Below are 24,378 nucleotides of genomic sequence, written 5' to 3' on the forward strand. Positions count from 1 at the left end.
CATACCTACGCTTTGGCTCTAAATATACAGGTTGTAGAATTAGGTGGGCAGGAGGTGGAGGGGCAACTCTGATAAAGAACTTAAGGGAGAATTCATCATAATTAATCGTAATCATAATCATAATAAGATTTCCTCCAACTTCTCTGCCCTTTAACGTTAGTGAGAGCTCCCCAGTGATGCTGAAAAGTTGAGATTTTTACAACTGAAGAAACCAGACAGGAAACCCTGCTCTTTCTAAGGCTGAAGATACATGGACTCCTCTAGCACTGCCAGCCTATGTAATGAAACATCCAAATCTAAGCTGCTGAGCTGGGTCTCTTGTGTTGTCTGCTTCTTAGAAATAAATTAGTAGAGCAGGTTGGTACAGCAAACCCCAGTTTCACCCCGGGAAGCCTTGGTTCACTGAAGTGGGCAGTAAATTGATAGCTGGTAGCTCTACCAGCAGGTGCCAAGAAGGAGCTGAGATTCATGGAAGTTTTCAACCCCTGTGTTTCCTGTTCTCTTGTCTGGATCCGCATACTCTCAGACTCACTAAGCTACCCTCTACTCTGCTACTCCCAAGAGTTCTTGGCAAAGGGACAGGCTCACAAACACAGCGTCATTTACCCCAATCCTACTTTCTCCTCAAGATCCTCTGTCCTTGCCGGTTGGACAGGACCCAGCTCTTTTGGCCACCATGGCGACGGATATCCATTCCTCTCCTGGCCTTGCTGCTTGGCCTGGGTCACAGCATCTCCCAGGGTAAGGGTTTGCTCAGCTGTAAAATGAAAGGATGGATTTAGATAATTTCTCTTGCTCTAAACTAGCTCAGCCTGAAGACTGCTGACATCTTGAGACTGAAAGAGAACGATAGAATGGGTGGCCTGGGAAGGGATCTCAGAAGTCGTCAAGGCCAGCCTTCTCATCTCACAGATGAGGGCGTTGCAGCTCAGGGCAGGTGAGTACCTGCTCAAAGCCACATGCCCAGCAACTTAAACCTGGGTAAGGACGGCTTTGTCTTGATTTTGCTTTTCAGAGTCACTGATTAGCATTATGCATAATTACTCTAAAATTAAACATAACTGGGCATAAGTTTCTCTACTAGGCATCTCTATTAGAAAATGATGCCTCACTTTAATTTTTTCTTGGCTGACAAGTACTCCCTATTAGTTAACCCTCTTTTAGTTAAACATGGGAACAGGGTCCTGAAAGGGTAAATGCCTTGGAAGTTTGTTTCTTAAAAAAATGGCTGTGAATGGTACTTCAAAGCTTGGCCAAAAACGTGGTCAGCACAGAGAATCAGAAAATAGTAGGAGTTCTAAGGGGTATTCTGGCATTTCTCCTCATTGCTGCAGGTAGCAGCTGTTTAGCATTCTGCTAAACATTAGCCTGCTCCCAACTTCATAGCACAAAAGGCTTCTGACTCATTCTGATTCTCCTCCCCATGGCACCTGCCCATAGCCCCTCCCCGCCGAAAATATTTTGAAGCTGTATTTTGAGTTGACTGTGATTTTGGCTCATTCACTTGTTGACTAAGGTCTGCTTTGGTTGCTTTATAAGACTGCATTTCATACATGATGTTGGGCTCACTTTACTGTATGCACAAGGATCTTTGATCAATGAGGAACATGCCTCTGACCTGCTAAGGAAAGTAATATATGCCGCTTTGATGTCTTTGCAGTTGTGCAAATCAAAAATAATTTGTTGACTCAATGATTTTTTAAAAGGTGAATTGATATCAGTTGAAGAAACAGCATAGGGGCAGTAACAGCCCCTCTCTCTTTTAAAAATAAAATCCTGATAAAATTATTTCATACCTCAAGCGTGTAGGCAAGTAGAAGGAGTAATATAACACATTCCCTCTGCACATTGCTATGAAATCTGATTATCAGTGCACTTTATGTCCTTCTTGCCAGCCCTTTTTCTTCATGTCTCTTTCACCTTCTACCAAAGCATATAATTTACTTATTTCATTTACTCTCTTGACCCCACTAAAATGTAAGTTCCACGAGGGCAGAAATTTCTGATTCCTTGGTTCCCTGCTACATCCCTATTATCTAGTATCTGCCATTGTTCTTAGCGTTTATTGCAAATTGCTCAATATTGATTGATTAAATGAATTTTTGCTTTTTATGAAATAGAATGCAATTTGGGATTCCCTCTGCAACTGCATACCTTCCCCGAAATCAAATTTCCCTTCTTCCCTACCTCCCCAGAGGCAACCAGTATGGTGAATTGGGTATTATCATTTTCATGCATGTTTTTATATTTTAGGACATATTTGTGTGCATCCATTAACTGGTATGTGGAATTGTCTTCAGGTGTTTGAGTTATTTATATAAGTGGTAACATAAGCTTTCTGGTTTAATGTTGAACTACTGGGGACTAGTGGGGCACAAACCCAGATAAGTCCTGGTACGACTAGTAAACAGAACTCCCCCAAACCCTCTTTAAGGAAGACTTTCCATGTGCCTTGAATAAACGCCGAAACAATGTGATTCACGTACAGACAACAATTAAGCTTTAACATCAAAGAATGAACCTGTCTCAGTTTTCTCTATTATAAAGTTTAAGAACTAGGGGCTGGGGGCTGGCCAGGGGGTGCAGCGGTTAAGTTGGCACATTCTGCTTCTCGGTGGCCCAGGGTTTGCCGGTTCAAATCCCAGGTGCAGACATGGCACCACTTGGCAAAAGCCGTGCTGTGGTAGGTGTCCCATGTAGAAAGTAGAGGAAAATGGGCATGGATGTTAGCTCAGGGCCAGTCTTCCTCAGCAAAAAGAGGAGGATTGGCAGTAGTTAGCACAGGGCTAATCGTCCTCAAAAAAAAAAAAAAAAGGAGAGAACTAGGAGCTGGCCCGGTGGTGTAGTCAAGCCATGCTATAGCGGCATCCCACATACAAAATAGAGGAAAGTTGGCACAGATGTTAGCTCAGGGCCAATCTTCTTCACCGAAAAAATAAATAAAATTTAAGAACTAGATGCACTTAATGTGTCTCTGTCAGAAAATTGGCCATTTCTTTGCAGCTTTCTCCAAGTAATGGGATCCTAATGGTCCAATCAAAAAAACCTAATTAACAAACTTTAAGTGGCCTGCTATTCTCAGTAAAACTTTTTTCCTTCCTTTAGCTGAGACGAGAGAAGATCGACCTTGAAAATACTTTGGAACAAGAACAAGAAGCACTAGTTAATCGTCTCTGGAAAAGGATGGATAAACTTGAAGCTGAAAAGCGGTTTGTTTAATCTTGCTGCTCAGTATGGGGGAGCGGGTGTATGTGTCAGGGTGCCGTTCTGGAGGTGGCTGAGGAATAGCAATGGGACAATTTAATTCCTTGATTGATGCAGGTCATTTTGAGTTGCCAAAGGAAAAATTTGTTGAAAGCCTTCTGAACTAGTCTCATATTGGTCTCTCTCGATTCTTCTCTATCTTCCTGTCCCCGTAGAATTTCTTTTCATTTGGCATTACAAGGCTATGATGAAATCAGTCAAGATGCTATTGTTCATCTTTAAATTGTTCTGAAGGATGGTTGCAATTTGGACTTTTTACCTTATTGATCCGGCTTCCCCAGTTGTCTTCTAAAGTGCTTAGGATATGTACTGTGTACTGTTATTATTACACGTCTCCGGAATGTATTTCATTAGGAGAGCTGAGATTTTAATAGAAAAATTATTATTTGCTTTAAAACGCTGTAAAGAAATACTTAGATATATTTAAGGTTAGGATTCTTTGTGTTAAATACATGTACATGGATGTGAAATGTCATTCATCAGCAAACATTTCTTGAACCCCTCTGCAAGATACTGTCAGGCCCTTGTTTTTCAGTCCTGTGTACATCGGGGTGGGTGGAGCAGGGCTTTAAGAGTGGGAGGGAGTGCTGTGTTCAGGGTGTGTGTATGGATGTAGAAAGGGAGTTTCTTGAAAGTGCTCATTAATGACTTCACCAGGATGTTTTGTTGGCTAACCACTCCATTTGCCATAAGTATTTGGTTTGGATGAACATCTATAAATTACTTTGAGTTCATCTCAGGATTTGCAAAATATAGTCATACCACAGGCTTTAAGAAAAGTGAAAATTCGAGGTTTATCTATGGGGAAATATTCAAGCTGTATGTGAAATCAGCTATATTTTGCATTTATGGTAATGGTCCTAATAAATTGAATTATGACAAGTTATTTAATATAGTAAATGTAGGGCCCATTACAATACTTAACATACTAGTTTTCTCCACAAGGGCAGGCTTGAAGGTAATTCACGGTTTGCACTTGAGTAAACTCAATGGTAAAAAAGTGAAAAACAAAACCAAACTAAAAACTCCAGCAACTTATGAACGGGGACGTAGACATCTGTTGCCAGTCTGTCTTCCTGTGCAGAATGCAATCGGAGGTTTTATTTATATGAGTACTGAATTACTGCATTGGACAGTATGAAATTGTCATTTTGCAGGTCAGAAGCTGTTGAAGATTAGCATTTTGTGTGGTTTGAACTACTGATAATCGGTAGAGAAGGTGGCACCACCAGTTATTAACCCAATAATTTTTTTAAAAAAATCTTTTTACGTTTGCTATGGCCAGAAGTAAAGGGCCTTCAGTCCGGTTTGCCACACCCTCGGGATTGGTGTCTCAGGAAGGAATTTTATAAGCTGAGTCTCTTTATGTGATGCTCCCCTCCACGTTCATAGTTCATAAATTTCAACTGATGGCATTGAGAGAGGCAAATTCCTTTAGTTACCTCCATGCCCTCAAACCAACATGCTGGACATTTAGTCAGCAGATAGTTCTGAGTGCCTGCTATAAGGCAGGTACAATAAACAGAAGCAAATATTAGAAATATTTTTTCAGTAATGCTTAATTGCTAGGGTCATTTAAAAGAAAAAACAGTGATTGGCTCCTTCAGCTCTGCCCTTTGACCTGCATACCAGGGATGGACGACCAGAAGTTGATGTAAAACGAACCGCAGAGGAGTTAAGTCACCCTGTGAATTCTGGCGATTAATAGGAGCTTACTAGTAAAACGACCCTCAGCTAGAATGTTGTTTTGTCTTTTAAAGGCAAACTGTTTCTCATTGTTGGAATTTTTCTTTTTTAATGAAGAATCCTGCAGGAGAAATTAGACCAGCCGGTCTCCGCTCCCCCATCACCTAGAGACATCTCCATGGAGATCGACTCTCCAGAAAACATGATGCGCCACATCAGGTTTTTAAAGAACGAGGTGGAGAGGCTGAAGAAGCAACTGAGAGCTGCTCAGTTACAGCGTATGTAGCCTCCGGTTTCACTGGTCTTCTGTCTGTAGAATTAATACGTTTACCAAATACAGGGTTTTACCGGTATTTACCACTGAGTTTCCGTAAATCAAATCCTATTGTATTTCAATGACAATACATGAGTCTGTCCTCCTGAAGTAGATAATTTTTAAAAAAATATTATGGTAGGGCAGGGCAAATAGTTCAGAATACGTCTAGAAAATAATTCAAATAATTTCAGAAGGGTCCAGAATCACAGGTAATATTTTAAATCTTCTCCATGTGTTCATCTCTAGGATTGTGCAGGAGACCTCAACATACTTTTGGGGCATGAAGACAGAGAATAGAGTGTTCAACTTCCCTACTACTAAATTTTAGCTTCAGCTAACATTTGTTCATGGTACTTGAAGACTAGATGCTTTTGGAATTTATACTTATTATTTTGGAAAAGGTCAAGATGTTGAGTTGGAGATCAAAGGGACTAGATTTCTGAACAGTTGATTAGGTCACCGTGCCGTTGCTCAGGTCTCTGATCAATTTACTTGAATAGATAATATAGTGAAAGATGTGTAGGGAAAAAATAAGTCTCCCTCTCTCTCCTGACCCCCAGGCTCCCAGGTCTCACGATTATATTTCTTATATATTCCTCCAGGTATATGTGTCTGTGTGTATAAACTTCTTTTATACAAGTAGTGGCAAAATGAATATATACTCTTTTGCGTTTTTATGCTTTCACTTAGTGTATGTTGTAATTTTTTGCCTTGCCAGTACGTGTAGAGCTGCCTTACTCTCTTTATTAAAGACTGTGTAGTATTCGATTATATGGATATGCCATAATTTATTTAATTTATTTAATGGACCCTTTTTGTTTGTGATGCTGCAACCACAGTGAACATCTCTGTACACACGTTTGATACCTGTGCAAAAACACCTTCAGGATAAATTCCAGGAGGTGGATTTGCTGAGTCGAATGGAACGTGTGTTTAAAATTTCAGTGATTCTTATCTTTATGTTTTCTTCTCTAAAGTTCATTGCAAGTTCTAGTCCGGTGGTGCATCTGGGATGGTGCATCAAGATCATTCTTGGAACCTTTAAAAAATACAGTGGGTTAGCTTCCTGTGGCTGCTGTAACAAATGACCACAAACTTAGTAGCTTAAAACAATGCAAATTTATTTATTTATTTTTAACACAAATTTATTATATTATAGTCCTGGAGGTCTGAATTCCAAAACAGGTCTCAGTTGGCTAAAATCAAGGTGTCCGCAGGGCCGGTTACCTTTACAAGGCTCTAAGGGAGAATCTGTTTCCTGGCTTTTTCCAGCACCTGGAGGCCACCTGCATTCTTTGGCTCATGGCCCCTTCTTTGCATTGGCATTACTGCCACCCCTGCTTCCATTGTCACATCTCCTTTTTACTCTGACTCTCCTGTCTCTCCCTTATAAGGATCCTGTGATTACAATGAGTCCAGCCAGATAGTCCAAGATAAATCCCCTTCTCAGGGCCCTTAACTTAATCACATCTGCAAAGTCCCTTCTGCCATTTAAGGTCCCATCTTTACAGGCTTCAGGGATTAGGATGTGAACCTCTTTGGGAGGCCATTATTCTCACACAGGTTTCTGGGCTTACTCTAGGGGTGGAACCTGGTCTTCTGTTTTTTGTTTTTTGTTTTTTTTATATAGTTAATTCTGATGTGTCTCCCAGGTTGGGAATCACTACATATATTCCATGAAAACAAATCAAGGAGTTCTCAAGTATTGTTTTTTTAGGATGTTTTTTGAGTTTTTGCTGTGTTGGGCAGACAAGTGTCTTTTACATCTTTCTGTGCTCTTTCCAGTACTGTTAGTTTGCAGTTTTCTTTCTCATGTATACTTGCCTTCTGCCCCAGACAAAATTTTTAGAAGAAATTTGGAAAGAATTTTCCATTCTCACTAGCTCCTTCCTACTGCACTGTTTGGTCTTTGAAGAGCAAACAGATATTTGCAGATACCAACAGAGGCATCCATAATTGTCGTTTTGATTTTATGAGGACAGAGAAATCTGAACTAAAGAAGCAGCAACTGGCACTTAGCTGTTCACAGTGGGCTTGGGTCCGGTTTAGAGGCTGTTCCTCATCCATATGCCTCATCCTCACCCTTGCAGTCCAACTGTTTCTGGACTTGAACCTCTCTTTGAATAGTTCTTAACTCTGGTTGAACATTGGAACTCCCTGGGGAGTTTTTAATATGGATAGCCCTTATCCTCTGGGATTCCGATTTCATTAGGTAGGAATGGAGTCCAGGCATTAGTGTTTTCTAACCATAAACTTGAAAGGGAGCACAAAATGTACGGGCCACCTTTGGATCATTTGGGACTCACCTCTTTGGAGTCTGTCTGGAAGTTACCCTCAGTTGATGGTGTCTTTGACGAAATATTGCGAGATAGCCGAAGATAGGAGTGACATAAGCTGTAGCCCCTAAATCCTAGAGAGCTCTGTGTGAGAAAAGGCAAGAGAATGATTCATGGGAATAATCCAGTCTCTTGAAATCAGTGTGGCAGTGTGCCAGCAGAGGGCACCCAAGGAATGTCATGGTGTCGGCTGTCTGTACCTGGGTCTGGAACACCAGAGGTGCTGGGCCTGGTGCCTTCTCTATGCCTCTGGCTTTCTGGGCTAATTTAATTGCTGAACTGCCAGGAAGTCTTCCAGCCATCACCCGTGTCTATAGATTATTGTTTAAGGATCCCCCTGCTGGTTTCCCCAAATGCTAAAGGATTGCCATTTTCTTTGAAAGACGATGTTTCTTTTTAAATGCTTATTCTTGAAGCCTCATGAGTCCTCAATTCTGTGAAGCTTTCCTATTTATGGAAAAGAATGGCAACTTGCTCTGACAGCCGCCCTTCTAGTTCTAGAAACAGTAAGTACTCCAATGGGCCAATCTAGTGTAACCTGTAGAGCTAGTGAAAAATTCTGCACGCTTGCACATTTGAGATGAAATAATTTAAATCATTTCTATTAAAAGTGTCTTTGTAAATATTTTCCCAGCATGCCTTCAATTAAAGAGATTTTTGCATCTGGATTAGACAGCAGGGTTTCTGGTTATGTGGAAAACAACCAAGGGGATTTAGTGTTTAGTGCATGTAATATTGTTTAATAATTTGGCTATTTTTATTTGAATTTCTAAAATAAGGATATTCAAGAGCTTTTTTATATTCTGTGATTATGCTGTCTAGGAAATCATTGAGGACTTATCATCAAAAGTCATTATTTGCTAAAATGTCAGATCTTCATAGAATTGCTTAAAACTGAAACTGATTTGATGAATTTGGGAGTTGAAATAGGGTCAGTTTGTGGGAGAGAAATGGTCAATGTGGCATTCAGCTCTTTCCTTCTTTCTTAAATTTGGACGGGCCTAATAATATGGAGCAGTAAGCTGTGGGACTCTCTCTTAGATGTGATCTTAGCCACTCTGAATTTGTAGCTGTTTTTTAGAAAAAAGAAGTAGATAGAGATTTTACTTTTCCCAAATTCCTTGGCTGAGATAGGGAAAAAGAAGGAAGTAAGAAGATGGATAGACACTGAGTTTTGTATTAAGGTTGTTTTGGTTACTTAGTAACAACAGATTCTGTCTAAGGTAAACCAGAAAAGGAGGAGGGGGTGTCATGTTTTGCCAGTTATTGGAATAGTGCTCGAATCTGCCACAGAATAACCTCAGAAGGGCGGGAGTTATGATAGGGAACTCAGCAGAAGGAGATTCTAGAGCCCCATGAGGATGTCAGTTCCACATTTCAGATTCCTGGGAGAGAGAATCTGACTGGCTCAGCCTGGGTCCAGCATCTAGCCGTGGGCTAGTCAGTTCTGGCCTGGGAGACCCGTGCTGTGGCAGGGACGGCTCCTGAGGAAGGGGTGTTTGTCATAAGCAAGATGCTATCCCAAGAGCCTAGTTGCATATAGGTTTTTACCTGCTGTCTGACTCAGAAAGGCTGTGCATGAGTCAGAGAAACAGTCACACAAGCACACACGCATGCACCCACCCACCCACCCACGCCCACGCACCAAAAATGAGACTTATTTGAGATGTTCATCTAAAGTTGTTTACTGTGTTAATTTCTGTTTCTATGAAAAGAATTATAACTCTTACTGAGCGTGTTCTAGTTCACTGGTTCTCAGTGTGCCTTCACCACAGTGCACCGTGAGTGTGTTAATAAGTGTGACAGGCTCCTGTAGGTGACTTGCCATGTGGTGTCTGGAGTTGAGGGGCAGCAGAATTGGTGTCTAGAGAGGAGCCCATGGTTGAATCTGTTTCTCCGCTGGGCCCCCTCCCCTCTCGGCTCCAGCAATATAGAGAGAGCTCTCGTACCTGCTAAGTGCAGACTTAGCTACAACTCCACCATTTCCTCCTCCTCATAAAGCACTCTGGAAGGAAGGAAGTGGGAGTGAAGATGCCTAACTTCTCAGCATGGCTTTTTTTTTTTCCTTAAGTGCAAATCGTTGGTAAACTTTGGTAATTGGGGTAAACTTTAAACTCAGATCTCATCGTGTATGGAAGAGTGACAATTCCTGTCTTGCAAGAGTTCCCATTGTGGTATAGGAGCTGGACTGTAGTCTGTTTTTAAAATTTGAATATGAAACTTGGTTTAATTGAGAACTCTGGTTTTTCAGATTCAGAGAAAATGGCCCAGTATCTGGAGGAGGAACGTCACATGAGGGAAGAGAACTTGAGGCTGCAGAGAAAGCTGCAGAGGGAGATGGAGAGAAGAGAAGCCCTCTGTCGACAGCTCTCTGAGAGCGAGTCCAGCTTGGAAATGGATGATGAAAGGTGTGTGCAGTCTTACAAGCCTCAGAACAACAACCACCACCACAACAGGTTCTCTAAGAGGCCTCTCTTCACATTCTGTTAGATATGGAAGGTGATGCTTAAACAGTTATTTATCGTGATGATAAATACCACTGCATCAAAGTAGATGCTGAGAATGGGATAAATGAAGAAGTTGATTGTTTTCTTTCAACACAAAAAAGGTGAAAAGGTTGCCTATCCAAAATTATTTGGTGGGGAGAGAGATGGAGGTGGGGCTACGTGTAAAGAGGCAGAGTTTGCATTTGTTGTTGTATTAGTCTAATCCTGTGTTAGGTCTGTTTAAAGGATGGCAGCATCTTAATTCATAGATACAAATAAGCAAGCCATAGTACAGCCTAAGGGAACAAATGCGTGTAGAGGTTGAAAGAATCAGCAGGAGACACTAGGAGGGTGTTGAAAGCCAGAAGCCTGGCCTTAACATGCTTGGTAACTTGTGAGCCTTTCTACAGCCACTTTTTAAAAAACAAAATGAATGCAGGGCATTTATCTGCTCAAGCCTCCACACCAAACCCCCTCGTTGTCACGTTGAGCAGTGGGCTGGAAAAGGACAGTTATCTTTTGGTTAACTAGAGGAAACGGTCTCAGTATTTCTCTCATCCAAATTTTCCTCCCTCTCCTCCTCTTCCTCCTCCTTCCTCTCCCCCATTCCCCCATACTTGGGAGTAAGGTAGTTAAGATATGCAACAAATCCAAATTGAAAAGATTGTTCCATTAGTAGAGAAACCCAGCAGTTAGGGAATTAGCCTTCTCTGAACCATATCATTTCTGCTGGGAAATTCCCTGTTCTGGATCAAGGTTGCCCTGGCCTTACACGTTCAGTATCTCAGTGTGAGGTGAGACAGAGCTTCCTCGGGAGCCCCGCCGAGAGGACCAGGCAGCCACTGTCTGAGACCGGGGTCTCCTAGGGGCTGTGACGAGTAGTACTGGCTATTGATGCCAAAACATGCGTTTTAGAAACATGTGGGCAATATTAGCAGATCAGCACTTTGTTTCTGTTGCTGAATAGATCCAGTGGGCTAACAAGGCTTTTGATCGATTTGCTCTGGAAAGTGGTATTATCGTTTCAAGAAAAGTGAGATTTTCTATAATGAAGGTCTTTTTATAATTTGAAAGACTTTATAAAATAGGAAAATGGGTCATCCTATTTAAAATATCTGTATATGTGTGTCCTCATTTGAAAAGAATAACTATTATGCTTTCTCAAAAGTTTGTACTATAAAATTGTCATCCTTAACTCTGAATTTCACTTATATCTTTCTGACAGTGTCCCACTCTCTTTGAAATCCTTAACCTCTGAAAACCGTTTGACTAAAAACGTCAGCTAGAATACTAAATAACTTACTAACTACTCTATTAACTACCTAAGACGTGGAGCAGATGGTGTATTAACACACACAGCACCCTGTACTTGATTTTGGGTAAGACACGCTCTGAGGGACAATTTCTTCTGACCGTGGTGACAATACCGAAACTACTTCAGGCTTCTAGACTTCTTCTATTTTTTAACAGAACTCGTAGTTACTTGAGAAGGTTTGCCTTACCTTTCGTAGGTCAGATTATCCCAGTAGGGTACAGCCACCCAATAAAGACTTTTCTCCCTCCTGGGAATGATGTCACATTTGAAAGAAAGAAAATAGTCAGACACTTGAGATGTCTGTAAGTGTGTTTATTCCTTAAAGACCAAGAGGTGGTCTTAGCTGCCTACCTGGATGTGGAACACAAGGAGAGGTCCCACCTGGTACCACCATGGTGGGCTGCTCTAAAGACAGGAGGAAGAATCAGTGGTGGGGTATCTAGATGAGAGATGCACGTCAAATTTGGGAGCCTGGTTTCCTTCGAGTCGAATAAACCAGCGTCGAAATGGCTGTGTTGTGTAAACTGACTGGCTGTCAGGGCCAAGGGCTTCGCTGGGACAAACGTGTCTGCATGTGTGGACGTTCTTCCTTTGGTCATAAGGCCTGCGAAGGACAGCTTTTATTAGGAAGTCTTTCAAGGCGATTTTTCTCCTCGTCAGCGCTGTGTGCTTGTTCCCAAGGTGAGAGTTGGTGTTCCTGATGATCACACTTGAGCATTCTCAGGTGTGATGTGACTTCCGAAGTCAGGACCCAGCATGGTGTGGCTAAGTGTGACCTGCAGTAGATGCTCAGTGCTCCTGTCTTTTATGATTTTCCAACGTGTGACTATTTATTAAGCAAGGCTTGTCTTGTAAACCAGTGACATCCAGTGTACAGCAATACCTATTTTTAAGCTTTAATGTGATGACATAAATCTCACAGGGCTTGTTTGGGTTTGAGTTTCAAATAACAATTGAAATGTAGCCATTAAAATGTGGCTGTGTCTGTAGTTCTTGGGATAGTGGAGGTGAATTTCTGCACAGCTGTTGCATGATGGAGGAAAGCTCAGTCCTCTCTATTGTGTGGCACAGCTCTGTCACTAGGCCTCCATCCTGAGCTAGAACATCCCATATTCCCTGATCTATACCCTCTGGGGAGAGGAGTTTGCCGAGCACTGGAGCAGGGTAACTCCAGAGTCCATTTTGTATGTGTCTCCTAGCAACCGCATCACGCTCTAAACATTCGGGAGTTTGACCTTAAGGGGTGAACCCCAAACATTTTCTCAAAGGAGCTCTCTTAAGAATTGTTGACAGTCTTCCTCAGCAAAAAGAGGAGGATTGGCAGCAGATGTTAGCTCAGGGCTAATCTTCCTCAAAAAAATAAATAATTTTAAAAAATTAAAAAAAAAAGAACTGTTGATGTGCAGGCGGTTCTGATCCTTTCCCCTGTCTCTCTTAGGTATTTTAACGAGATGTCTGCACAAGGATTAAGACCTCGCACTGTGTCTAGCCCGATCCCTTACACGCCTTCTCCGAGTTCAAGCAGGCCTATATCACCCGGTGAGTACATGCTTTCTGCTACTTCTGCGACGCGTTTCTGATGCATTTAGTAGGCATCCACAAATGTGTTCCCTGCTAGCATGTAAGAATCTTGTAAACAGAGAAGGCAGTCATGTGTTTTTCAGAAACATCAAAAACACAAAAACAAATCACTACGAAGACTGTCTGAGCTTGAAAATTTTAAGCATAAATGTTATAGTGCCAGCTGGTGTTTTTCGTTAAATGTTTTTTAACCTGAAAGAAATTTAACTCTGAAAAACCTTTTTAAAAAGACTGTCTTTGGGGCTGCTCCAGTGGCCTAGTGGTTAAGTTCAGCATGCTCCACTTGGCGGCTCAGGTTCAGTTCTGGGACACGGACCTGCACCACTCATTGGCGGCCATGATGTGGTGGTGACCCACATACAAAATATAGGAAGACTGGCACAGTTGTTAGCTCAGGGCGAATCTTCCTCAACCAAGAAAAAGAGAGAGAGACTGTCTTTGCCAATGATTTTAAGTGCCAATTGATTGACAACAACCTTGGGTAGATTGGTTATTTAAGATGCATCACAGCACATCTCTTATGCTTCTTTTATTATGTTGTATGTACATTATCTCATTTTTATCCTCAGAATAATTAATGTATTATTACGTTATGATATGTATATAAATATAATAATTAATAATTTTCCCATGTTAAAATTGAGGAAGCAGTGATTCAGAGGTTCAGTAGCTACTGGTCACATGGCCAGGAAGTGGCAAGGCAGGGCGTGTCTTGTTTCTAAAATTTGTGTTCTTTCGAGCACCAGCTGCCTCCTCATCCTTCCAGTGATTGGTGAGTGGCACTCGGCCCCGCTAGGCAGTCCGGGCAAGAAGGAACTGGCTTTGCTTCTGCTCCTGGCTTCGCTCCTTAGAAACCTTTCCCTCAAAGGCATGCTTGTCTTCATCTGACCCCGAAAACTCTCTCCCTGGGGTCTCTGGCTCAGCAGCAGCACAGCGTGGGGCTCCCAGGCCAGGAGGGCAAGTAAATGATCCAGCGAGGAATAAGGAGGAAGCCGGGGGCAGGGGCTTGGCAAGTGGAGTGGAGGGAGGAAAGAAAAGGTAGCAGGCCAAGGATTGCGTCTTGTGACCGAAGGGATGAGACTGATGTTCTTGTGCTCGCTGGTAAACAGATTTGAAACAGAGTTGGGAAAAAAGTGTGTGGGGGAGGGGGTGGAGGAGCGTTTCACAGCACAATGAAGTGAAGGGACTGCTTGGAAGGGTGGCAGCAATAAAGGCTTTGTGGTTTTGGAAAGTAAAATAGCTTCATGTTAGGGACATCTCATTTTGTTTGTTACAATAATTAAAAACGAGGGGTGCCCTTCAGGTTGACTAAGAAAAATGCTGCAGTAATGCAGGTTGCCATAGAGTAAGTGTGAGGTAGAAGTGACTTGAGTTTGTGAGGTCAGGATCCACCCCAGGACTACGCTGCTGTGACTATTTTTTTGTTTTTTGTTTTTTGGTTTTTTTTAAGAGGAGAAATCAAAAGAAAGTCCAACACAAAGCGTGGCAGCTTTTGTGTGCTTTGGGCCAACTTAAGGAAAAACAACAATTAGTCAGACGGTCTCTGGCCTCTAATTGCTTATCAACAATAGGACCTGGGGAAGTGGGGAAAAAAGTACAAGAATCAAGAAACTCTTAATACAGGGCCAAATATAATGAATTTTATGTATGTTAAATCCCTTGCAAAGTTAAGTAGTTAAACCACAGTGCATCCACTCATCTACTGCTGGAATACTACTCAGCAATAAAAAGGAGTTAACGTGATACATGCAACACCTTGGATGGATTGCAGGAGCATTATGATGAATTTAAAAGCTGATTTCGATGGGTTATATTCTGTATGATTTCGTTTCTAGAACGTTCTCAAAGTGACAAAATTAGAGTGATGGAGTGCAGGTCAGTCATTGCCAGGGGTTAAGATTAGAGGGAAAGTGTGACTGTTCAAGGGTCTAATGTGAGGGAGTCTCTTTGTGGCGCTGGAACAGTTCTGTATCCTGATTGTGGTGACAGTTTCTTGAATCTTCAGATGTGATAAAATTGCATTGAGCTGTATGCAGTGATACACACAAAGAGTACAGGAAAAACTGATGAAATCCAGATGAAGTCTGTACCTCAGGCCCTGGTATTGGACTGCTCTCAGCTTCCTCGTTTTGACAAGGTGCCATGGTTATTTAAGATATCATTGGGGGAATTTGCGTGAAGGGTACATACATGGAAACACTATAGTATTTTTGTAACTTCTTGTGAATCATAAACTATTTCAAAATAAAAAGTTGTAATTTTTAAATTATTATAATTTAAAGAACTATTTAAAAAATGGTTTAAATTGAGATTCAAAGGAGAGCTGGCAGCCTAGAGAGTTTTGAGATGGGCCTTGAAGGAGGAGTTAATGAACTGAAACTTTCTGAGCCCTTACTTGTGCCAGGCACTCTCGGAGCACTTTGTGATATGAACTCATTTCATTCTCACAACAGTCTTGTGACGTCGCTATGGTAATCCCGTTTACACTTGGGATCTAAAGTCCACTGTCACTCAGTGCCAAGTGGCAGAACTGAGTCCGAGATAAGATGGCAGTCGGCTCTAGAGTCTGGGCTGTTTGCCGCCTCAAAGGCTGAGTGAGGTCCTGACTGACACGCGGGTGGGGGAAGGAAGAAGCAAGCCCTGTGGTAAAGAGACGGCATCCCAGGCAAAGGGCACGGCATGAACTAGGACTTGGAGGTCAGAGTCAAGAGTGATAAGGTCACTGTGGTTCTTACCACCGGCTGCCCTGGGGCCCTGCTCCCCATAGATTCTGATTCATTTGATTTGGGGTTGGGTGAGGGCTTTAACACTGAGTGTTGAGAACCACTGACTTGGAACATCAGCAGGCAGTTTGGAGCCAAATGCAGAAGGCCTTTATAATAGCCAGGGAAGGGATTTTTTTTTTCTATTAGGTAGGCAGTAAGGAGCCTGAAGATTCTTGATCAGCAGTTTAACATACTAATAATTAACCTTGTAATATTAGAAAGTAGGCTAGATCTTTTTATTTATTTATCTTTATTATGAATTGAACTCCCTGAGGTTCTCTATCTGGGGATAAGGATCCACTTTCATAGCCTTTCTGTTAAGTTTCATCACTTTCATAAGAAATAGGATTAGGGTTGTATTCCCCAAAGCTGTTTAAAGAAAACCCTTTCTTGCTTCCCCAGGTGAACGAAGTCCTTGTGAGATAAACATCAAGTAAATAACCGCTTAGCTCTCAAAGCTAAGACCTCCATTTTGTAAATGTGCACCAAAAATCCACAATTGGAAATGGAAATATGTCAAATCAAAAAGCAGCCCTAACAGCTGATCTTAGATACAAAGTGATTGACAAGAGAGAGTTCTATCCAAACTCTCCAAGTTGCTCGTTTGTTTCCATTTTCACTCCGTTCATTCAAGTGGAATTTAGTGCCTGCTAGATACCCTGGTAGAACCCAGGAACTCAAAGATGGTAAGATAGCCACATTTACGCAGTGATAAATAAGCAATGCCCCAGACCGCTGGACCATCAGCACTGAACTGGCAGAGACCAAGGCTGCTTAGGCTACGCATGGGTGATGTCCGCTTTTGGAATGTTTGAAAAATATGGCTGTTTGGACCCCAACCCAGACCTCTCTAATAGTCGGGAGAGGCTAGGCATGTATACTTTTAAAATTCTTTGGAGGTGATCCTAGGGTCTTAGAACTTTTTAGTGGGCTGGGGCTTGTTTCTTAACTATCAGTTTCTTTTGGGGAACATCGGCATACATAGGGATTTTATTTTCTTCATTGAATATCCTGAAGTTGCAGAGTTTTCCCTTGTGGTTTTTGTTTGTCTTTATGGCTCCTACACACACACACACAGTAGTTTTGTCTCGTGATTGTTGGTGTATCTTTTGACACTTCTTTTCTTGGATCTGATTTTTACCCCTTTGCTCTGTTTTTTTCATTTATTCTCATTTCTTCTCATATCTTCCTGCTGCTTTCCTACATCTCAGTTGGACTCCTGGCAGGGCTTGACTTTGTTTTTTAAATTGGGATAAGAACGCTTAATAGGAGATCTACCCTCTTAACAAATTTTTCACTGTTCAGTACAGTGTTGTTAACTGTAGGCACAATGTTGTATAGCAGAGCTCTAAAACTTATTCTTCTTGTATAGTTGATCCTTTATGCCTATTGAACAACAATTCCCCATTTCTTCCTACCCCCAACTCCTGGCAGCCACCATTCTACTCTCTGCTTCTATGAGCTTGACTTAGACATTCATATAAATGGTATCATGCAGTATTTGTCATTCTGTGACTGGTTTATATTAGTTAGGATAATGTCCTCCAGGTTCATCCATGTTCTCTTTAAAAAGAATTTCCGTCTTTTTAAAGGCTAAAGAACATTCCATTGGATGTATATACCATCTTTTCTTTATCTGCTCATCTTGTGATGGACATTTAGGTTGTTTCTACATGTTGGCTATTGTGAATAATGTTGCAGTAAATATGGGAGTGCAAATTTTCAAGATCCTGCTTTCAATTCTTTTGGATAAATACTCAGCAGTGGGATTGATGGATCGCATGGTAGTTCTATTTTTAATTTTTTGAGGAACATCCATACTGTTTTCCATAGTGGCTGTACCAATTTACATTCCTACCAACAGTGCACAAAGGTTCCAATTTCTCCACATCTTGCCAATGCTTATCTTTTTTTTTCCTTAATAATAGCCGTCCTAACAGGTGCAAGGTGATATCTCATCATGGTTTTGAATTGCGTTTCCCTGATGATTAGTGATATTGAGTATCTTTACATGTACCTATTGGCCATTTGTATGTCTTCTTTGGAGAAATGTCTTTTCAAGTCCTTTGCCCATTTTTTAATCTGGTTATTTGTTTATTTGCTATCAAGTTGTAGGAGTTCCTTATATATTTTGGATGCTAATCCCTTATCTGATATACAGTTTGTAAATAATTTTTCCCATTCCATAGGTTACTTTTCTGTTGATTGTTTCCTTTGTTGAGCAGAAGCTTTTTAGTTTGATATCATCATCCCTCTTGTCTATTTTTGCTTTTGTGGCTGTGCTTTTGGTGTCATATCTGAGAAATCATTGCAAGACCAGTATTCTGAAGCTTTTCCCCTGTGTTTTCTTCAACAATTTCTTTTACGGTTTCAGGTCTCATGTGCAAGTCTTTGATCCATTTCAAGTTGATTTTTGCGTATGGTGTGAGAAAGAGGTCCAGTTTCATTCTTTTACATGTGGATATCCGGTTGTCCCAACACTGTTTGTTGAAGAGACTATCCTTTCCCGATTGTGTATTCTTGGCACCTTTGTTGAAGATCATTTGACCATTTATGCGTGGATGTATTTCTGGGCTCTCTTTTCTGTTCCAGGGCTTGACATTTTTATCCCGTGTTATCCAGCAGGTCATTTGGTGAGCCCGCTACTCTTCTCATCTGTTTTCATTTTTGTGGGTAACTGAGAACTTCTGCATTTTAAAGCCGCCTAGATGGTTGAAGACACCAGATAAATGAATTTGGAATAATACTTACAAGTTGCTGTTCTATTTCAGGTCTATCGTATGCAAGTCACACAGTTGGTTTCACGCCACCAACTTCACTGACTAGAGCCGGAATGTCTTATTACAATTCCCCAGGTCTTCATGTGCAGCATATGGGAGCATCCCATGGTATCACAGTAAGTATCCATGGTGCGGGAAGCAGCACTTGACTCCTGATGATGGCAGCAACTGGTCCTTGGGAGACTAAGATTGATGCCCTTAGACATTAACCTGTCTTCTTCCCTCCCTCCATCAGTTCACCTTAAAACTACAGACTTCCCAAGAGTTTGCTATTGAATTCTGCTGTTGAAACTAAAATCCTTCCCAGGAGGCGAAACTTCAACTTCAGTTACTGAGAAAAATTGCCCTTTGTGAAATGTAATTTGAACCCTGGCCAATGCCTCTCTTGAACTCTGGCCAGCTCTTTGCCATAACAAATTATTGTTGGTTGCCATAATGTCTAAAGTATTTATTGTCTGCACCTTCACAGTTCACTGGCCCTTGATATTCTTCCTGAAATTAGCCTTGTTGCTAGTTCTACTCAGGACTTTCTCTCCTGGAATTAGAAGGAAGCTTAAGTGCATCTGGTTCAAACTCCACTCAGTGGGAGGTTTTTCTTTAGAGCTGGTTATTTAGTTGGCTAATAGAGCACTTGGAAATGTAGCTAAAAGAGGTTTGAGAATAGGTGAGAATTGAGGGTATTCCCAATAAGGGAATCTTTAAAAGAGAAGATGTAAGATGTTTCTGAAGCTGTTTTGCTGGTTTAATGGGCTTAGTGTAAAAGCAGGAGTGTTTTCAGGTGAGCTGTAGCTTTCAGAATATTGAAAACTTGTTTGAGTGATAGAAGGAACGGGGGAACATACAATGGATGGAAAAGATTTCAGGGGAGGATGTGACAGCTGTTTTTAAATTTTAGTGCTGTCTCATTGAAGGGCCCAAGTCCAGCAGTTTGGTCAATGCAAGTTTCACAGTAATGTTGCCTGGCTTTTGCGTCGGTGCGGGTGTAAACTCCACCTTGTCTAAGCTTTCATGACTAGTTCAGAATCTTGTAGGAATGGACAAGGAAATCACTTGCTTCTTGTCTTTGTTGGTCAGCTTCCCACTAGCCTCAGCTCCAGGTCAGGGCTGTGTTAGAAAGGCGCTATCTGTACCTAGACTGACCTGCTGTTTCTGTCCTCTCTCCAGAGGCCTTCACCACGGAGAAGCAACAGTCCTGACAAATTCAAGCGGCCCACGCCGCCTCCATCTCCCAACACACAGACCCCAGTCCAGCCGCCTCCGCCTCCGCCTCCGCCACCCATGCAGCCTGCGGTCCCCTCAGCAGCCACTTCGCAGCCCGCCCCCTCGCAACATTCGGTGCACCCCTCCTCCCAGCCTTAATGCATGTGCTTAGTCTGAATCTCACGTTGGGACTCGTACAGTGGAGCCGTCTACTCAATGCCAAAGGCTTCCTTCCCTGGCATATTTGGATCTGACTTATTTGCACTGAGGTTATCTAAGCTTCACTATTAATTGTGCTGTAAATGTTTGTCGGAAACGCAGCCAGTGTTGTGGGTCAGCAACACTAAACAGACGACTTTTTCCATCAGTGTTTTACTTGAATCTACACGTACGTCCATTCCCTGGCTGGAACATTCGCTATTCAATATTTGGTAATTCAGCAGCAGTGTGCAATTTTTGCTTGGCCCCAGAGCTTCATTTTCCTGGCTTTTAGGTTTGTAAAATAAAAAGGGATATCTTTTTTATATTTTTTTCCATGAATTTGCAGAAAATTACTGAGCTGTTATTGCCCCTCCCCCCATTATAATGGTGTTTACCAAACATACCAATAATTTAGCACTACAATTCAGACCTTTGAAAATCTAGCTTTCAGTGTAGAATGGAAAGTTAGATGGATCAGTGCCCAACACAATATACTGTTTAATAGAGCTTTCTACAGATATACTTTTTATAGGTTATTTTCAGTATATATCAACATCCGTGTCTCTTGTAAAACAGCCTAAAGTAATGGATCATATGGCTGTCTCTATTCCGCATACGTAGGATGGATAATTATTGTATATTGAAGTGTGATTCTTTCTTTATCCTTAATGTTAATCTTCCCAAACTGACCCCTTCTAACATGAGTCGATAAATGTTGTCCTACCCACCAGTGGTTGCGATGGCTGATTAGAACGTGCTATTTGATTTCTGCTGCAGAAGGCAATGTGATTGTAACAAAAACAGCTATTTTCCCTTTGCATTCTTTATTTGTGTTCCCCTCGAATAGAGTTCGAACAAATATTTTAAAGGTGCAAAATACTATTAGCAAATACTATTTGAAATGAGCATTATAGGAATATCTTGGCATAATGACCACAAAATACTTTATTGCTTGGCAGAAAAGAAAAGAGGCGTAGAGGAAAGTAGCACATTAGGTTGATGACTGCTTATTTCGCCCAGTATAAGCAATTGCAGTGTACAAAGAAGTATATTCTGAATACGTTATTTCCATTCATTTAGCACAAATAAATCGTTTGGTTTCACTTTGAAGTGGAACACTGTGAGTCACTCTTTTCTTAATACTTGCAACACCTTTATTTTTGCTTTTTAGCAGTTCCTGCTTTGTACTTTGGTAGTAAAGTGATTTTTACCACCTGTGTTTGCATATTTATATATGCTGTGGACGAAAATAACTTCCTAGAGAATGTATATTTTATGATGAGAATGTGTATCTGTTGGATATAATCAGAGAACTGAAAATTAATTTATCGGTAATTTTTAAGAGACCATGTTTTGTGACAACCATCTCTACTAGCTAGCTCTTTATTGAACACACTCCTAAAAATAAGGAACCACGACATTGTAGATATTTAATATTGTACAGTCTAGAAACCTCCATTTTTGCCTTCGAATGCATATTTAAGAGTTACAGAATGAAAAAAAAGTCTTGTTGGATAATAGTGTTTGACTAGCATTTTAAGAACTTGAGAGTAAAAGCAACAATAGGGTTTTTCACCTCTTCCTGCTTCCAGCCCCAAACTGAGAACGTCACTCCTCCATTGTTTGGAAGAAATCATGTCTATATAAATCTTATTTATAATGTGTGTATAATATACATAATCATAGTACAGTTCTCAACTATGAGGAAGAAGTTTGGCACGTAATTATTGAGGCTTTAGGTTTTCAATTCGACCAGATGGGGTCGTATCAAACCCGGGGATTTCACCCACAGCTCACTGTCCCTCCTGGTCCATTGCCCTTCCAAGTAATGCTGAGAGTAGGCAAACGCATTCTGCCTTCATGGTACAGTTCTTGGTTTTTCTAATAGGAGAAATATGGTATATGTTTACAAGACTCTTTTACGAGATTATAGATTTCAGTGCTGTTGGACAGTGTCTTGCATTCAAACAAGGAAGTCTGTAATGTAATGATCTTCCCTCCGCTTCCTGTCAATTTAGTTACCTCCTGAAAGCACAAAAGTTGAAACATCACCATTTGGTGAATCCAAAAGCACTTGCAGTGAGCAAACAGTCCCTGGTAAAAGCCTTTTAGAGACAGGTTCTTGACATCCAGACTTCTGCAGAATGTAGTGCTCATTCCCCTAGACTCGTCATTTCATTTCAAAATAAAACCCAGCTCCTCCAAACAGCACTTTTTCAACATAGATCTACTTGCTCCCTGCGGACATTCAGAATCGATAGATCAAACACTACTATTTTGAAGTTATGCTGTTTCATGTCCTTTTCAAGTGTTTTATAACCCCGTCCCACTTGGGCTGTACCTGCTAGGGCAATTCTTCGGCCACCAGGGACCCGTAAGATTCAGACCCTGAGCCCATAGAGGCAAAAGCCCCCTCACCTAGGGGAAGCTGACTTACCTCTGGCACGTCTCATGGGGACTGAATGCGGTTACTGCTGTTCCTGTTGCCCACTCGCCCAGGGTAACCCTGGACTGACTCCCAGAAGGCCTTTGTAAAGTCAGTAGCCATCCCGAAGGCAGGCGGGAGCAACAGTACCTTCAGTAGCTTCATTTTCCTGTCTTGCTGACAGAGACCCTTGGGTACCACTGTGCTGCTAATAGGATAAGTACTCCATTGCCAGATGACCATGCCTTTTGTACAGAACCAAATTAACTCACCTAATACCTGACACCTCTCTGGGCTCTGAACTGCTTTCTCTCATCAAGCATGCTGGCATTCTAGACAGAATTGTAGAGATTTGGCAGATGATGGAAGTATTTAAGATTGAATTTATTTCACTCATTGTGGGTTGAAAGGAGTTTTCCATTCTGAACTCCTGAGGTACTGACCACAACCATGGAATGAATGTGTGACCAGAATGTGGCTTTGACACCAAGTGCTGCTGTTGGTTATAATTGGCTTCTAACTGATTTGACCAGAAATAAGTAATAATGTGAATTTTTGTTAACCGTTCACTTGTAGGAAAATAGAATATGTACCACCTTATGTTAGATAGACATGAACTTTTCCTGCACAAAGCCTTGCTTGTAGAGGATGCCCAATAAGGCAAGAAAAAGCATACTAACTTGTGCTTTGAGAGCTCAATATTTTTATCTTATCAGCACAGAAGAAATATTTCCATGTAACTTGATCTTCTGTCTAGTACTTGTCGTATAGGTAACCAACACTGAAAACTCTGTAGTGATGACTACCAAAGAAATACATAGTAAAACAACCTTTTATTTCCAAATTATTAAAGAGCCAGCCATTGACGCTGCTACATGAGTTCCATGCTCAAGAGCCATTGTAAGAGATTAAGGGGTTTTTAGGTTTTTGTTTTGTTTTTTTTTCTTTTTTCCTCTTTAATTTTTTTTGATAAAACATACACACACAGCTGTTAGTGTTAGATTATAGGGAGCATTTTCCAGAGTGCTCCGGGGTTGTGGTAACTGCCAAGCCCTGGTTGCCTTTTGTTAGGCAATGGAAGGAATCCTATGTTCATGATAGCGTGGGTGCTGTGTGTGTGCATTTGTGTGTGTGCATTCATGCCTTAACTCGGGTTACTACTCAACTTTAGTTCTTGACTTAGTCTGCACCGTCATCTAGATTGTATTGTACATCTCGATCTAAACTTCATCCTGGCAAAAACAAAGTTGCAGGCATAACAGTCTAAGAATGCATTCCTCCGGAAGAGTCTATGATCAGGTTGACCTTGAGCCTTCTTTGGACTTTATTTGGAACTTAGCATGGAAAGCAAAAGTGGACTGTCAAACAGAAAGACATCAACAAGGAAGAGAGGAGAGCCAAGGGCGAGCATGTCTTTTGCCTCTGCATATCCGTGCACACTGTATGTTGTTCATGGTAGCTTGTCTACAACTTGACTAGGTTGGAGTTCTGGTAATAGTGGCAATCTTGACATTCTTGGTCAGAGTTTAGAGAGATGTAAGACTTCCAGTTAATGTCTTATTTACTTCTTTATGTTGATTAGTCTTTGATACATGTGCTGAATCAGAAACCTAAATAAAGATAATTTTTTAAAATGTACCTCTTGAGTCTTAAACCCCATCTCTTTCTTTCTGGTCTTTGAGTTGGACAATGAATGTTGTTTCCCTGTTGCTTCTGATAGACGTCTGACTTAGACTCTGATTACTAAAGACTGCCTTAGAAGAAAAACTTAAGAAAAGGACACAAAAGGAGCTGGTACTGTTCTGTTTCTTAGAATGCGGGTTATCTGGATGTATTCAGTTTTTGAAAATTCATTGAGCTGTATGCTTATGATTTGTGCACTGTTTCATATCTGTATTGTATTTCAATTTAAAATCATAAACCTAGGAGATTATCAGAAGGAAAGGAAAGCCACACTCATTGCCACCATGTTACATAAAAGCAAATATGTATAGACATCTATATATATATTCAGGTTTTGGAT

At 41.2% G+C, this 24,378-nt stretch overlaps 1 protein-coding gene across 1 annotated transcript in view; it reads left to right on the plus strand.

The window, feature by feature from the left end:
* CCDC6 (coiled-coil domain containing 6) overlaps positions 1–23,993 on the plus strand; it is a 104,685-nt gene extending 80,692 nt beyond the window's left edge. Inside the window, exons 4-9 of the mRNA XM_046653008.1 lie at positions 3,106–3,209; positions 5,068–5,228; positions 9,854–10,010; positions 12,842–12,942; positions 18,521–18,645; positions 19,694–23,993. Of these exons, the coding sequence (XP_046508964.1) occupies positions 3,106–3,209; positions 5,068–5,228; positions 9,854–10,010; positions 12,842–12,942; positions 18,521–18,645; positions 19,694–19,888 (843 nt within the window). The 3' untranslated portion in view covers positions 19,889–23,993. The remainder of the gene's footprint in view (positions 1–3,105; positions 3,210–5,067; positions 5,229–9,853; positions 10,011–12,841; positions 12,943–18,520; positions 18,646–19,693) is intronic.
* The last annotated feature ends 385 nt before the right edge of the window (positions 23,994–24,378 follow it).

The sequence above is a fragment of the Equus quagga genome, chromosome 2, assembly GCF_021613505.1.
Source record: "Equus quagga isolate Etosha38 chromosome 2, UCLA_HA_Equagga_1.0, whole genome shotgun sequence".
Taxonomy (NCBI): domain Eukaryota; kingdom Metazoa; phylum Chordata; class Mammalia; order Perissodactyla; family Equidae; genus Equus; species Equus quagga.